This window comes from Macrobrachium rosenbergii, chromosome 13 (genome assembly GCF_040412425.1).
Source record: "Macrobrachium rosenbergii isolate ZJJX-2024 chromosome 13, ASM4041242v1, whole genome shotgun sequence".
Taxonomy (NCBI): domain Eukaryota; kingdom Metazoa; phylum Arthropoda; class Malacostraca; order Decapoda; family Palaemonidae; genus Macrobrachium; species Macrobrachium rosenbergii.
In genome coordinates, this window is record NC_089753.1 from 37,430,490 (window position 1) to 37,443,939 (window position 13,450).

Consider the following 13,450-nt stretch of genomic DNA (forward strand, 5'->3'; position numbering starts at 1 on the left):
ATTATATTTTTCAAGAAACAAACTGTAGGTCTCTGCATAAACTGAACAAAAGCCTGAAGAAATTTGGAACTTATCAGCCTTATCTTATCTGATGTTCATGATGTTTTAAAGTACATAATTTTTGGAGAGATATGGCAGATGAGTACAAGTTCAGAACTTACGTAGTGTCCAAGTTGGAGGCATTTCTAATTTTAAAGGCAGAATGATCCCCCTATTTACTGATTATCGAGATGATTAGGTTTAATTTGGAAGATAATTATTTACAAAGATGCGTCTTTTGCCAAACAATTTTTAAGCATGATAAATGCTTGAATTTTTAGCCTACTTTGCATAGTTATCAGGTCATGATATAGATTCGATACCTCTGAATTATGAAGCTAATGAAGATTAATTCTGTATCATAGAAGATTAAAATGTTTCATAACTTTTCTTGATTTTGATAGATTTGGCAAGACATTGATCGTTCAAGAAGTGGATACAGTGGACCCTATATTAATCCCCTTATTGCGAGGAGATCTGATAAGCCAAGGTAATTGTTTTTGACATTTTGTGTGTATCTGTGCAAAAGTCAGTATTCCTTAAATACTATATACTCATGCATTGTAGATATGCTTTTCTTATGTAATGGTACTTTTAGTTTAATTTTCAGTAGATCTGATATTAGTATGTAGACCTATGAAAGTGTTGCTTTTCCATGTTGCAATTAAAATATTTGCAGTTTTGTAAGGTACATCTTGATTTTTCACTGTAAGCAACATTAATACAGTATTTAATTAACAGCTTTTGCTAATTTTTATTAATTAGGGCCAAGGTATGTCATTGAATTAGGAGAGAAGACACTAGATTACAATGACAACTTTAAGCTGTTTTTGGCAACCAGAAGTCCTACACCTGAACTTCCACCACATATTATGTCAATACTCACTTCTGTTAACTTCACAACGACCCGTGCGGGTTTGACTGGACAGGCAAGTGTATTTGATATTCTGTAATTGGTTTAAAATTTAACTTTTTATTGTCTTTAGTCAAACATTGAAATTTTGTGCTTTGAAGAATTGTTCTAAAATGAATATATCTGAAGACATTAGTACTGTACTCGTTATTAGAAGCAATGGTATTTCGTGCCAAATGTGACATTCGCATGCTTAAAAAATACTTTATAAATATATTTATATACTGTATTAGCTGCTGGCAGCAACAATTCAAGTAGAAAAACCAGAGTTGGAGGTACGTCGCACTGAGCTTCTGCGTCAGGAGGAAGACCTCAAGATTCGCCTTGTAACTCTTGAAGACCACCTGCTGACCACCCTAGCAGAATCAAAGGGAAATATTTTAGAAAACAAGGTATTGTTTGACTTAATCTTTTAACTCTTGTATGATTCTGCATCACATGCTGTTCACCTTATTGAATGACTTTCTTCTCCAGTTTATTTAATGGAATTTCAGTTGTCACTTATTTTATTGTTCTCTTGTATTTTACTGTTTAGCAGTTATCATTAATATTTTTATGGAAGATTTTCCATCTGTTGGATTAGATGTTAGAAAAGCTCTTTCCACCCTCCTCTGTTGTAAGAGCATGATGTCTTAAAAGGTTGATGTAAAAACTATTAAATATCTTTCTAATGAGAGATGTAGAAATCTGATGTGTAATGAAAAGGACTGTTTACTTGAAGACACTTTTCATCTTTATTTCAGGAACTGTTAGCATCACTGGAGCAGGCAAAGTCAAGTGCAGCCACGATCGAGTCCTCACTGAAAGAGTCCGTCACCCTTCAAGACTCTCTCGAGAAAGAACGAGAAGCATATGTATCCCTTGCAGAGGCTGCTTCTAATCTTTATTTTGTCATCTCGGATCTTTCAAAACTGAACAACATGTATCGATTCAGTCTCAATGCTTTCCATAAATTATTCCAGAAAGCTTTACAAGAACCTCAGGTAGGTATAACTTGACCCACATTTTTACTGGAGTCCTGGCTATTTGCACTAAACTTAAAAGGTCAAAGTGCTTAGTTGGAAATGTAGACTTTTTTATAGTAGGTGTTAAATTGTATGTACAGTATTTGAAACAGAACCCTTTTTGAGTCATTATTCTTGTGTCTCTGGGTTTTCCAAAGGAGAGTTTCATTATCAAGAGGATCTGTACCATTAAATGTCCATTTTACTAAGTAAGCTAATTAAGAGTACAGTAAACCCATGTATTCGTGGGGGATGCGTACCACACACCCCCCCGCGAATAGCTAAAATCTGCGAATAATTAAAACCCCTCTAAAAACACTTAGAACTGCCTATTTTGATAGTTTAAACACAAGAAAAACCCTCTAAAAATGCTTATACCTGAGTATTTTAATAGTTTTATCCAGAAAGTGCATTTAGTCATGAAAATGATAAGAAAATACAGTAATTAGTGAATATTTCTCAGTGAACAATACCACGAATGGGCAAATTTTCCGCGAATAATGGGTAGATACGTTCCACAGAGAAATCCTCGAATAGTGAGTCCGCGAATCGTGAGAACACGAATACGGGGGGTTTACTGTAGTTGTGTAGGTAAGCATATCTTTCAGTTTGTCCTAAACCCTTCCCTTATAATTTGCATTTTTATGTACTTGAAATCATTCCCCTTTTAAAAGGAAACAAAGACAGTGGCAGGCATCCTTAGTACTGCACATGCATGGTTGGATCCCAGGTTCTCTGATACTTGCAGTTGTCACGATTTGTGTCGGTGAAAATGAAGCATTGCCACCAAAAATGTCTATCACTAAAGTCAGTCACTACTGGATCTCACCAGATGTTATCAAAACAGCTGAACCAAAATCCTGGTTACGAAAAATAGCCTGTCCACCATGGAGGGATCCTATAAAGCAGGCCAACCTAGTATATCTATTCAGATTCCTTGTTCTTGGATGTCCTTGCTCATACTTGGGTATGACTATAATGAAGTTAACAAGGAGGATCTCGTGCCTTGCACAAGATGATGAAATAATGAACCACATGGGAAAGACAGCTAATTAACACTATAGGAGACACCATTATGAAAAATACAGAAATCATCAGCAAGGCCCCATAACTGAAGTGCCGGCTGGCATTTGAGGTGCTCCTCATCCAATAGGAAAAACACTGAATATGACACAAGGAACAGTTCCTACTCACCACTAGAATTAAGCTTCCTTACAAGTAAGACCTAAGAAGATCCATGTCTGATAACAGCTCCAACGTTGATAGCGAAAATCGAGCAACTGCTCATGGACACAAACAACACCAGCACAGCCAAGAAATTACCATCCACTGCTTGACAAACCAAAATATTCTCCAGGAAATATCAGAGGATGAGTCACCACACCAGCCAGCACCTTTCCTGCCATGTAGAGGGGCTGCAACAACTAAATCATCCGTGTCATGAAATTGGCTTAGGGAAAATTTGCTAGCATTTCAGAGCACAAGGTTTTATTCTCATCCAACAGCAGTTGGCCTGCAGCCGGCCCACTGCTGACCACCTGATATATAAGGAGTCAAACTCACTATTGCCGATCACTCCACTCTTCTGGTTGGTCATGCTCAGTAGAGCTTGAATGAAACGTAGCCTAGAATTTCCCTAAGGAGCACCTTAAGGAATGACATCCTGGCAACCTACACTTACTTCAGACTTGGCACAAAACTTCCTTGTGAATATTGGAGTTATTTTGATACTTGGCTGTATCATATTCTTTTCAATTTGTTTAAAGAATTGCCACTAATGATTGTTTACCTCTCCGTGTATGGAAATAGGACAGTTAATGGCAGAATGTAGAATGGAAAAAACAATTGTCAGATAGATTGAAAAAACTATATAAATCGAGTGCAGCTGATGCAGCAATCACTTTCCATAATAATAATAATAATAATAATAATAATAATAATAATAATAATAATAATAATAAATTATTAATACAACTCTATGAATGATGCTAATTATGGTTGATGGGTTTGTTATTAAACACTTAAGTGAGAGAGATTTGCCATGGATTAATATTTACAATTTACAAAATTATTTATTGTATTTCTTTTATACCCTTGACTGAATGTCTTCTAAGCCAGTGAATTAGATTTAATACTACCGTGTTACAGTAAAATCAGTTTAGTGTCTTGTATTCTGTTTTACCAGATTTCTGTAACCTATGAAATGGGTTAAGCTAAATTTATTTCATAAAACCGCTGGATCAGGGTAGGTCCAGCATTTCCAGGCTTTTGTCAGGATTTGACTTTGGTTATAAAACTAATGCATATCTGTGATGATTGTAGAAATATATCAAAAATGCTTTTGTAATTTGCTAAAATTGTTCTTGTTTCATAGTCTGTTATATAAATGATGAGATTGAATTTTTTATTCCATCAATAATAAGACAGACTTGGTTTTATTGTATTAGTTTATAATTCAGTAGGGAATAAGAGACTCGGTTCATATTTTCAGCCAGAAATGACTTTGTTGCGACATATCAACATTTTATTAGTTACAGTTTTTAATGTCCTCTGTTTTGCAGGATGGAAGTGCTACAGATACAAGAATTAGAGTTCTTCAGCGATCCTTAATGGACTTAGTTTACTGTTACATCAGCCGCTCACTCTTCAAAGCAGATCATCTCATGTTTGGTATACACTTAGTTCATGGAATGTATCCAGACCTATTCCAAGATAATGTAAGTTTAATTATTATATTTAAATGTCTGTGCCAATATGTATATTATATTGGGAATTATGTCCATCATATTTACCAATTTTATCCCCAGACATCCATGGTGTGACCCTTTCATTTTTCAATATACTGTACTTATTGTTTTACATGAATTGAATTAGTATTGTTTGAGGACTATGTCAGATATTTTGTTAGGCATTGTGTCAATGTCCAATTTTCAATCCCCGTCACCCTTCAATAACGTACAAAAGTTGCCAAAATTTTACCTTTTCATATAAAAAAAAATTTTACTTTGCCAGTCAGACATCTCTAGACATTTTGTGTGTACAGTAGACTGAAATTTGTTAATGTTGGAGGAGTAAGATTTCCAAGATGTTTACCTTTTAATTTGAGATAAAGGTTTATGATGTAGGGTTTACCAATTGTGGGCCAGTGCGTCATCATGTTACTTCAGGCATGGTTTAAAAATAACTGAGGTTTTGGTACAATCATATGTAGATTGTATGAGAGAGGAAAAAGTGCCGTTAGTAATGATCAAAGCTGTCAAAATTCTTTGTAATAAAAAACATATTGTACTGACCAAACATACATCATATATGGTCCATTTTGTGGATGTTTTGGTGGTAAATGCTCTTCAACTATGAAAGTTGACAAGTAGATAAATTATTCTGTACTCGGATTGTTGAATGCCATTTGCAACTGTGTAGAAAATTTCACATTACTTTTTTATTTCTATCAACGTTCTAATTGTTGATTCCTTAAATAATGGGTGAGAACTCAAGTAGCGGGGGTGAAGTTGAGCATCCAGGTGAGAAAAGATGAAAGGGAATGGATGAAAAATAAAATACATAAAGAAATGCAGCTGGGACTGAAGGAGTGCTGCAAAGAACCCTCGTGCAGTAGATGAACAATGGGAAGGAATTGGTGAAGTGATTAATTTTTTCCTTTGTCATTTACAAGGTGCTTTTGATTTGTTTTGTTCTTTTTTTGCACCATTCATTTTTATTGCAGCATCCCTTTGACCCATAGCTGCAACCCCTTTCATTCCTCTTATTGTACCTCCATTCATATTAGCTTTTTCCATCTTGCTATCCACCCTCTCCTGACATTTGTTTTATAGTGCAACTGCGAGGTTTTCCTCATGGTACACCTTTTAAACCTCTTACTCTCAATTTCCCTTTTGGCGCTGAATGACCTCGTAGGTCCCAGCATTAGGCCTTGGCCTAAATTCTATATTTCATTCCCAGTTTTTCCTCTCTCACCTGTGTGAGTAGGAGCAGGTGTTTGTTCCCTTCATAATCAGTTTCAGTTGAAATACACTAACCTAAGCTCATTTAAATAAGCAATGAAATAAAACAAAGTATTTTCATGGCAGACCCTTTACATTTAGTGTCCATTTCATGTCACAAAGTGTTCTAGACAAAAATGTGAAGGTGGGAGACCGTGTGTATCCTGCCTTTGTGTGGGCATACCATAGGTCCTGGATGCTATGCTTTGTGTTATTGCACCTTTAACAGCAAGATTGTGAGGCAGGGATGAAGGAAATTATATTGAAAAAATTACAGTAATTTGTTTCACGACAAACTCTTTATTTTTTATGTCCTTAGCTCAATTTAGTTGGATAGTTAAATGTAGTTGTCAGAGCCTCAGACTGAACTGAAAAAGAAAGATTTGCTTTGTACTTGAAATGAATACCATGAGCTTTAATTCATCTTCTTCAAATGAATATTTGTTGCTGACTGACATAGCTGTGTAATTGCTGAAATTTTTTATTTTTCTTTTTATTTTTAATGAAAACTTCCATGAATTAAAAAAAATCCAGGAAATGAAATGATGTAACAAGAGGTATTGTAATACATACAAGGAGTAAGGGAAGAAGAATGCTCTCCTCCAACAAAAGCTCTATACTGTACAGCCTAGCAAATTAAAACTTATAGTTATCAAAAAAGAACAATGGCATCAGTGGGCAAACTATCCCACAAACTTAGACACTATTGCCAAAACCTAAGAGAACTAATTCTAAATAGAGTTAGTTTTGCCTACAGCTCTTCTTTGAAACTAGTTAGACGAATCTGGCATATACAGCACTGTATTTGGTGCTACCCACTTACAGACAATATGACTATCAGTTGAGAAGATCTACCACTTTGTAATGGGAAGTCACTGGATTAAAGGTAAATGATAGGAAAATGATGAAAAGATATGGTGAAGAAATGAAAGAGGGAGGATAATAAGTAAAAATTAATCCTTTTGAAAATCTTGACAGTCTGGGGAATGATTTGCTTAGAAACACAGGCAAATGAAGTATGCATCGGATTGACAATTGCGAACTGTGTCTGACCCGTGCTTGGACAGTAGGCAAACATTCCAGTAATTTTTCTTCCTTGAAAGAATTTTTTGTAGGACATTTTCTGACAAAATGGCCACTGTAGGTAAAGTGTTTGTTGTTGTTAACAAATGTTGTAGTGAAGAAAGTAATAATTTCAACAAGATAGAAGATCCTATCAATTAAGCTACCTGTTGTCATTACTACTGCAGATCTGTTGCATACACAAAAGAAAGAAAGTCAGAGAAGATTACTGGCAAGGGTTTCTTTTGTCCATGATTTACCTTTCTAAACTGTTATCATGTTATCTAGTTTTGAAATGTAATTTATAATTCTAAGGATGGTTAATTAGAGGCAAATGAGAGAAGATTTAGCTATGTAATTCTGGGAATGCAACACTTGCAAATGCATTATGAACTTTTTATAACATTGTCCTTTTCATAAAGGTAGATTTTTGAATGCACAAAGCATTTTTGTAAGGGTTATCTGCTTGCAGGAATGGGAAGCATTAACTGGACAGCTTGTGACTGATGTAAGAACTGATGGGGCTGAACCTAAGGAAAGTTTGCCTAAATGGATTGATGAGGAGAGGGCATTTGCAGTAATGCTTCTGAAGGTATGATATTAAAACTATATTATTCTTTTTTTTATAAAATGTGTTAAAAGCAGAAGTAAATAGGTAAGAATTTTTCATGTTATAGTTTTAATTTACAGCATATCATTAAAATTTATATACAATCTGTAGTTGATGTTATCTGTTATGAACATTTTTGTGCCTTTTTAACTGGTGTTGTTTGTCAATTCAAGCCTGTCTGCATTTATATATATACATGGTAAAAACCCACTGATTTACAAGTATACAAATAAGCCAGGCCAAGACTTTAATCATTACTGAAGTTATCAGCTGTAGTTAGGTGGTTGAGTTACACATCCCTTCTTTGACTCACAGGTAAAAACGTGTTTATGTGTTTACTGTTTTATGACCTAATACAGTATATTCATTGTACACTTTATTTTTATTTTCTTGGTCATCATTCATCTTTTGCTGTAGTAACGTATATACTCATGTAACGTGTGATGTCGTGTATCGTGTGACCCCTAAATTTCACCTTCAAAAATGAATTTATCATGTATTTCGTGTATCATGCGGGTTTCATTTTTGAGAGACCAAATTACAATAGACTAACCTCTTTTCCTCCATCTCTTTATCTATCCCATCTTCTAGTTAAATAAGTTAAAAAAAATAAAAGAGAATGATAAAAGTATAGTTAGTGATGTTATACTCATTGCGTAAATACGTAGCCATAAACAACCAAACGAGAAACAATTGTTTCGCTATGAACAAGCAAATCGGATAGCAACAGCTGTTTTGCTTACATTTCAACAATCATACAATAGTAAAAAATGACCTTAGTTTTGTTACAAATGACATTAAGTAGAATAGGACTGATATATTTTTACATTATACCCTTACTCGCTATGGAGAAAAGATTGGCAAGGAAACATAATGCTAAATTTAAGCTGCAAGTTGTAGCTGAAGCTGAGAAAATGATGTTCAAATTGCTAATTACTAAATTATCTTGCATTGGCAACATGGATGAAACTCCCATAAACTTCGATATGCCATCAAACTTGACCATAAATAAAATAGGAGAGGAAAGTATTCAGTCAAAACCACTGGGCATGAAAGAATACATTTTAGTGTTATTTTCAGGCCAATAAAAGATAAATACGTAAAGCTTGTATTACGATGAATTCAAGTGAAATAGCGAATGGAATCTGTTGATTTTTTACACAAAAAACATGCCCCCCAACGCTATTAACAAAAAAAAAAAATAACTAGATTAGATTCATTTCACTAACTAGAAGCAAGAAAATTGCTCTGAATTGAGTTAAATACAGCGAAATAAACTTACCTTGTAATCACCCTCAGCTGATATCCAAACCAAAACATTGATTGCTATGTTTGTCTCTTATAATACAATAGTAATATGAGAATACATACAATATTATTGGATACAGTGAAGTAAAGCATAACTTTTTAAAAGATCCATGGAAAAGATGCTTGTTCATTATGTTTGTATTTTATAATACAATACTAATGTGTGAATATTACAGTGGCTAATTTTATATCTCGTTTATGATGCAACCCCCTTAAAATTAGCTTCAAATTTAGGTCCTCAAAAGTCGCATGATACGCGAGTATATATGGTATATGTATTATATGTATTAGGTGTTGTTTCTTTTATGAATTTTAGGTTGTTGCTCATTGCTAGTTAATATCTAAAAATATTTCTTTGCCAGTGTTGTAAGCTTCAAGTGAACAGTTTTAAAACAAAATCTCTTTCATAGGATAAACCTATTATTGTGTATGGTATGTCCTGTCCCTGCTGATTGGTTGCTTATAACACTTGATATGCTTTACCCTCACTTGGAAGTCTTGTCCCCTTTCTGACTTCAACTGACTTCGAAGTTTGGTTGCTGCTTCATTGCTATAATAGGCATGTATTTGTGTAGTAACAGATTTTTATCTGTAAATACTTCTTCTAATTTTAACTTTTAATATTTTCTCAACAGCAAACATTCCCAAATTTGTATAGCATGCTGAATTTGGAAGATTTGACACTGTGGTCTAGCTTTGCAGCCTCAAGCCACTGTGAATCTGACTTCCCTGTGCAGCTTCACCAAAAATTGTCACCATTCCAGCAGTTACTTGTCATTCAAGCTATTAGACCAGATCGTCTTGTATCAGCTATGGTAAACTTCACATCAAGAGCACTGGGTAAGTTTATGCTTTTGCTAATATTAACGTTCTTTCAGCATGTTGAAATAATATTTTATTCTTTATTACAGTTAAATAGTAAAGTTAAAATTGACATCAGAAAACACTTGTAATTGCATGTTTAACAAATATTAAGTTACTCAACATTTGTTATGATGTTAGATTCAAACATCAGCAAAAGGATGCTAGCTTATCTCCTAAACTCAGAGTCTTGTGCATATCTTATTCATTACAAGACTTGAGGAACTAACTTTGATCACGGGCAATAATGATGTATAATTTTTTTTAAAACTTGAGAAATTTTTTCATAACCACATTTTTTTCATTGGCTCGCCAAGGAGGAAAAGTGTATGGTAAACTACTCAAGGGTATAGATCCATTTACTTTTCTTATTTTGTAACTTTACTAGTGTAGCATAGTGAATCAATAAGGTATTACTATTTGTGATAGACCATAAATGTGCAAGTGACCTGTATTGCATAAACTATGTATTGTATATGTAACAGTAGAAACACTACAGTGAATGTATCTTCTCACTTATATGTTTTATTCAAGTAGTAATTTTGGAGATGATAGCCTTTATTTTTCCATGTGTCCTTCAAAAATACATTCTTTGATGTGCAGAAGGCATTATATTCTTGTGCAGTAAAACATCAACTGTTCACATTGATATTATTTATGATTAGTTAAGAGACCAACAAGTCACATCTCTAGAACCTTGTATGGCTCACCTGAAGGATTTGTTCCTGAATGCAAGGTGAAAACCAGAGCAAGGAAAGTTAAATAAGATGGACAGGACAGTTTTATAGGAGGATTACAGGAAACATGAAAAGTAAAAGGCAGTAAGTGGTAAAACTTGGGCTGAAGGGAGGCAGCAGCAAACGTTTAGTGTTGTCTACAGTGTGCTACACTTACGCTGTAACCCCCCGTAGAAGTTCTTCTCTGAAGCTATATTACATACTTTTCCTACTTTTACAGTATATCTTTGCTTTTTGAAGTGATAAACATAATAATAATTTTTATTATTATTATTGACCAAGATCACTGCTTTGCCTGCACTGTGTTTCACATATCTCTTCAGTCTGCTTAATAATTTTGTTGTCACTTTTATTGTTATCATTCACATCCTTAGAAATTTTCATGGTATACACTAAACTTATTTTGTTGTCACTTTTATTGTTATCATTCACATCCTTAGAAATTTTCATGGTATACACTAAACTTATTCTCAAAGTTAGCATTGAACTATTATTTGGGATATCAGCTGTCAGGTGAATCTATTGGATTTCCAGGCTATCAAAATACAGTAATATAGAAATTTAGGGTCATGAAAATTAGGAGATTAGTTGAAGATGTATTGTAGAAGAGCATTCTTAGTATTTTAGGAAATTGTCTCTGTATTAGATAAAACAAATAAAAAGAATGTCAGCAAAGAAGCAGGATTAAGCAGTGTTGCCTTTGGTTTTAATCTAATTAAATCCTTTACTGGACTGATTTCCAGGAGTCTGCCTATGCATAATGATTATGGTGTTGGCTCAAGTTCATTGGACAGGTCCTTAGAGTAAAAGGTCAGGGAATTATTGGTATGTGTACAAAAAGGCTACATGCCAGGAATCCTCTTCCATTATCAGCACTACATTACCTGCATCCAGGTGTGAAGAACATAGCCAGCTGTAGGCTGTATGCCTGGTTGGTTTGTCTGATAGTTTTAAACATGATTAATATGAAATTCAACATTATTATTGTATATGGTTAAAGTGACTCTCTCTCTCTCTCTCTCTCTCTCTCTCTCTCTCTCTCTCTCTCTCTCTCTCTCTCTCTCTCTCTCTCTCTCTCTCTCTCTCCATTAAGGATTCGTACAGTTTGGACTGAAGATTATAATGTTGAATCAGTAGTCACATGTAATCTACATATAACAAAAAGAAATAAAGGGAAGGTTAAGGTGATGATAACAGTGATAAAAGATTATTAAATAAATAAATAAGGCTCAAATAATAGCATAAACAAAGGGAATTCATGTTCTGCCAAATGAATTGTTGAAATTGGGATACCAGCTACCCATGAAGTAATTTTTCTTTTTGGTAGTCAGTAGCCACGTAAGTCATGAAAACACGTGAATTAAAAAACACACTCCTGCTGATCGTAACAAGATATCTTGCCATGGAAATCTAGGTGCATTAGGTTATTAAGATTTTTAAAAATTATTAGGGGCATAATTCTTGAATTACTGTTTTAAAATGAATATTCCGTGAAATACCATGTTTTAGAAGCTGTTTCAATGAAGTTTACATCTTTATAGACTTCAGTTTAATGGTTTACTTCGGTATTTTTGTAACTGAGTACAGTTTCCTAGCTACATTCAATAATATCCAGGTGCATAGCAAGGCTAAGTGCACAGATTTCAGGTGAGCAGCCTCTAGGCTACTTTCAGAGACTCAAAGTCACCAGATAGTCATGAGGACCAATCCTAATGGTGTGCAGAAACTTCAGCTGTACCTCATCATCTGACAGTCACTTCTGGGTGCAAACACCCAAACTTCTATCAGTGGTCTCCATTTGTAATGGGACTTAAATGCATTATATCTACTGGTCATTACATTTTTGCAGGCTATGTACCAAACTAAGTCCTCAACTGTGTCCACCTCTTGTCACAGTTGTTGATGCTCTCTTAGTTGTTGCTTTCAGTTACAGAGCCATGATCATGTTTGCACATGCAAATGATGTCTTTCTTTTGCATAAGATTCTCCTATTTGAAACCCAGAATCCATGCAAACAGTGGTAGCCATCCAACTAGCAAACAATCTTCTTTTTATGCAAAAAATGTGTGTTTGAGATATGGGAAGACTGTAAATGTCAGCTTTAGAAATAATGGGTTTGTTTTGAAGTAATCAAATATTTTGCAAAGTAGTGAAAACAATAAATGTTAATAAGGGATTCTAGTAACAGGAAGTTTGTAGATAATTGCTGTCCTACTGTTTTTCTTCTGTGCTCACCCCATTTAAGTGGATACAACTAGGCATGCTACAGATGAACATTTTTGCCATGTTGATAGATGTTTGTAGAAAATGTGTTCCTTTTATACTCATGAATATTTGTGTCTGTATGTATTGTACAAGTTAATTTGAATTTCACTGACTATGTTCACATTTAGTGTGTAGGTCAAATAGCTCACTGATCCAAACAGATGTTTGAATAGTTGGTGTTGTTCCTTGTGTATACTAATATTGAATAGTATATTTACTGAGCATTTATAGTTTAAATTTTTTAATGTTACTTGATAATTTTAATGGTGATTTTTGCATCTTGTGACACAGCAGCTGTAAATGCTTTCTTTTGAAACAGAATGATTATCTATGTATGAATTCCAGTTGTTATTATTTATCTAGGTTTGCATAAAAGCTGAAAAGGCATTTACTTCTAACTATTTATCCTTAGTGTTTATTGTTATCCTCTTTTTTTATTTTACAGGTATGAAAGAATTGTCACCTCCAACCCTGAATCTTAGGCGCCTGTTAACAGAAACGACAGCAAGTGAGCCCATTCTTATAATCATCTCTCCTGGTGCTGATCCTTCTCAGGAGTTACTTGAACTTGTAAAAAGTACTGTTGGTTATGACAAGTATCATGAGGTAAGAAAATAGTTTCCAGTTGTTTGATGTCCATATTGTTGTTT

At 34.3% G+C, this 13,450-nt stretch overlaps 1 protein-coding gene across 1 annotated transcript in view; it reads left to right on the plus strand.

Annotated features, from left to right (window-relative positions):
* The window catches only part of btv (beethoven), a 123,426-nt gene that overhangs the window by 76,997 nt on the left and 32,979 nt on the right, over positions 1-13,450 (plus strand). The window contains exons 54-62 of the mRNA XM_067115238.1: positions 444-529; positions 805-968; positions 1,186-1,344; positions 1,696-1,935; positions 4,518-4,673; positions 7,492-7,611; positions 9,573-9,777; positions 10,116-10,145; positions 13,246-13,406. Coding sequence (XP_066971339.1) covers positions 444-529; positions 805-968; positions 1,186-1,344; positions 1,696-1,935; positions 4,518-4,673; positions 7,492-7,611; positions 9,573-9,777; positions 10,116-10,145; positions 13,246-13,406 — 1,321 coding nt within the window. The remainder of the gene's footprint in view (positions 1-443; positions 530-804; positions 969-1,185; positions 1,345-1,695; positions 1,936-4,517; positions 4,674-7,491; positions 7,612-9,572; positions 9,778-10,115; positions 10,146-13,245; positions 13,407-13,450) is intronic.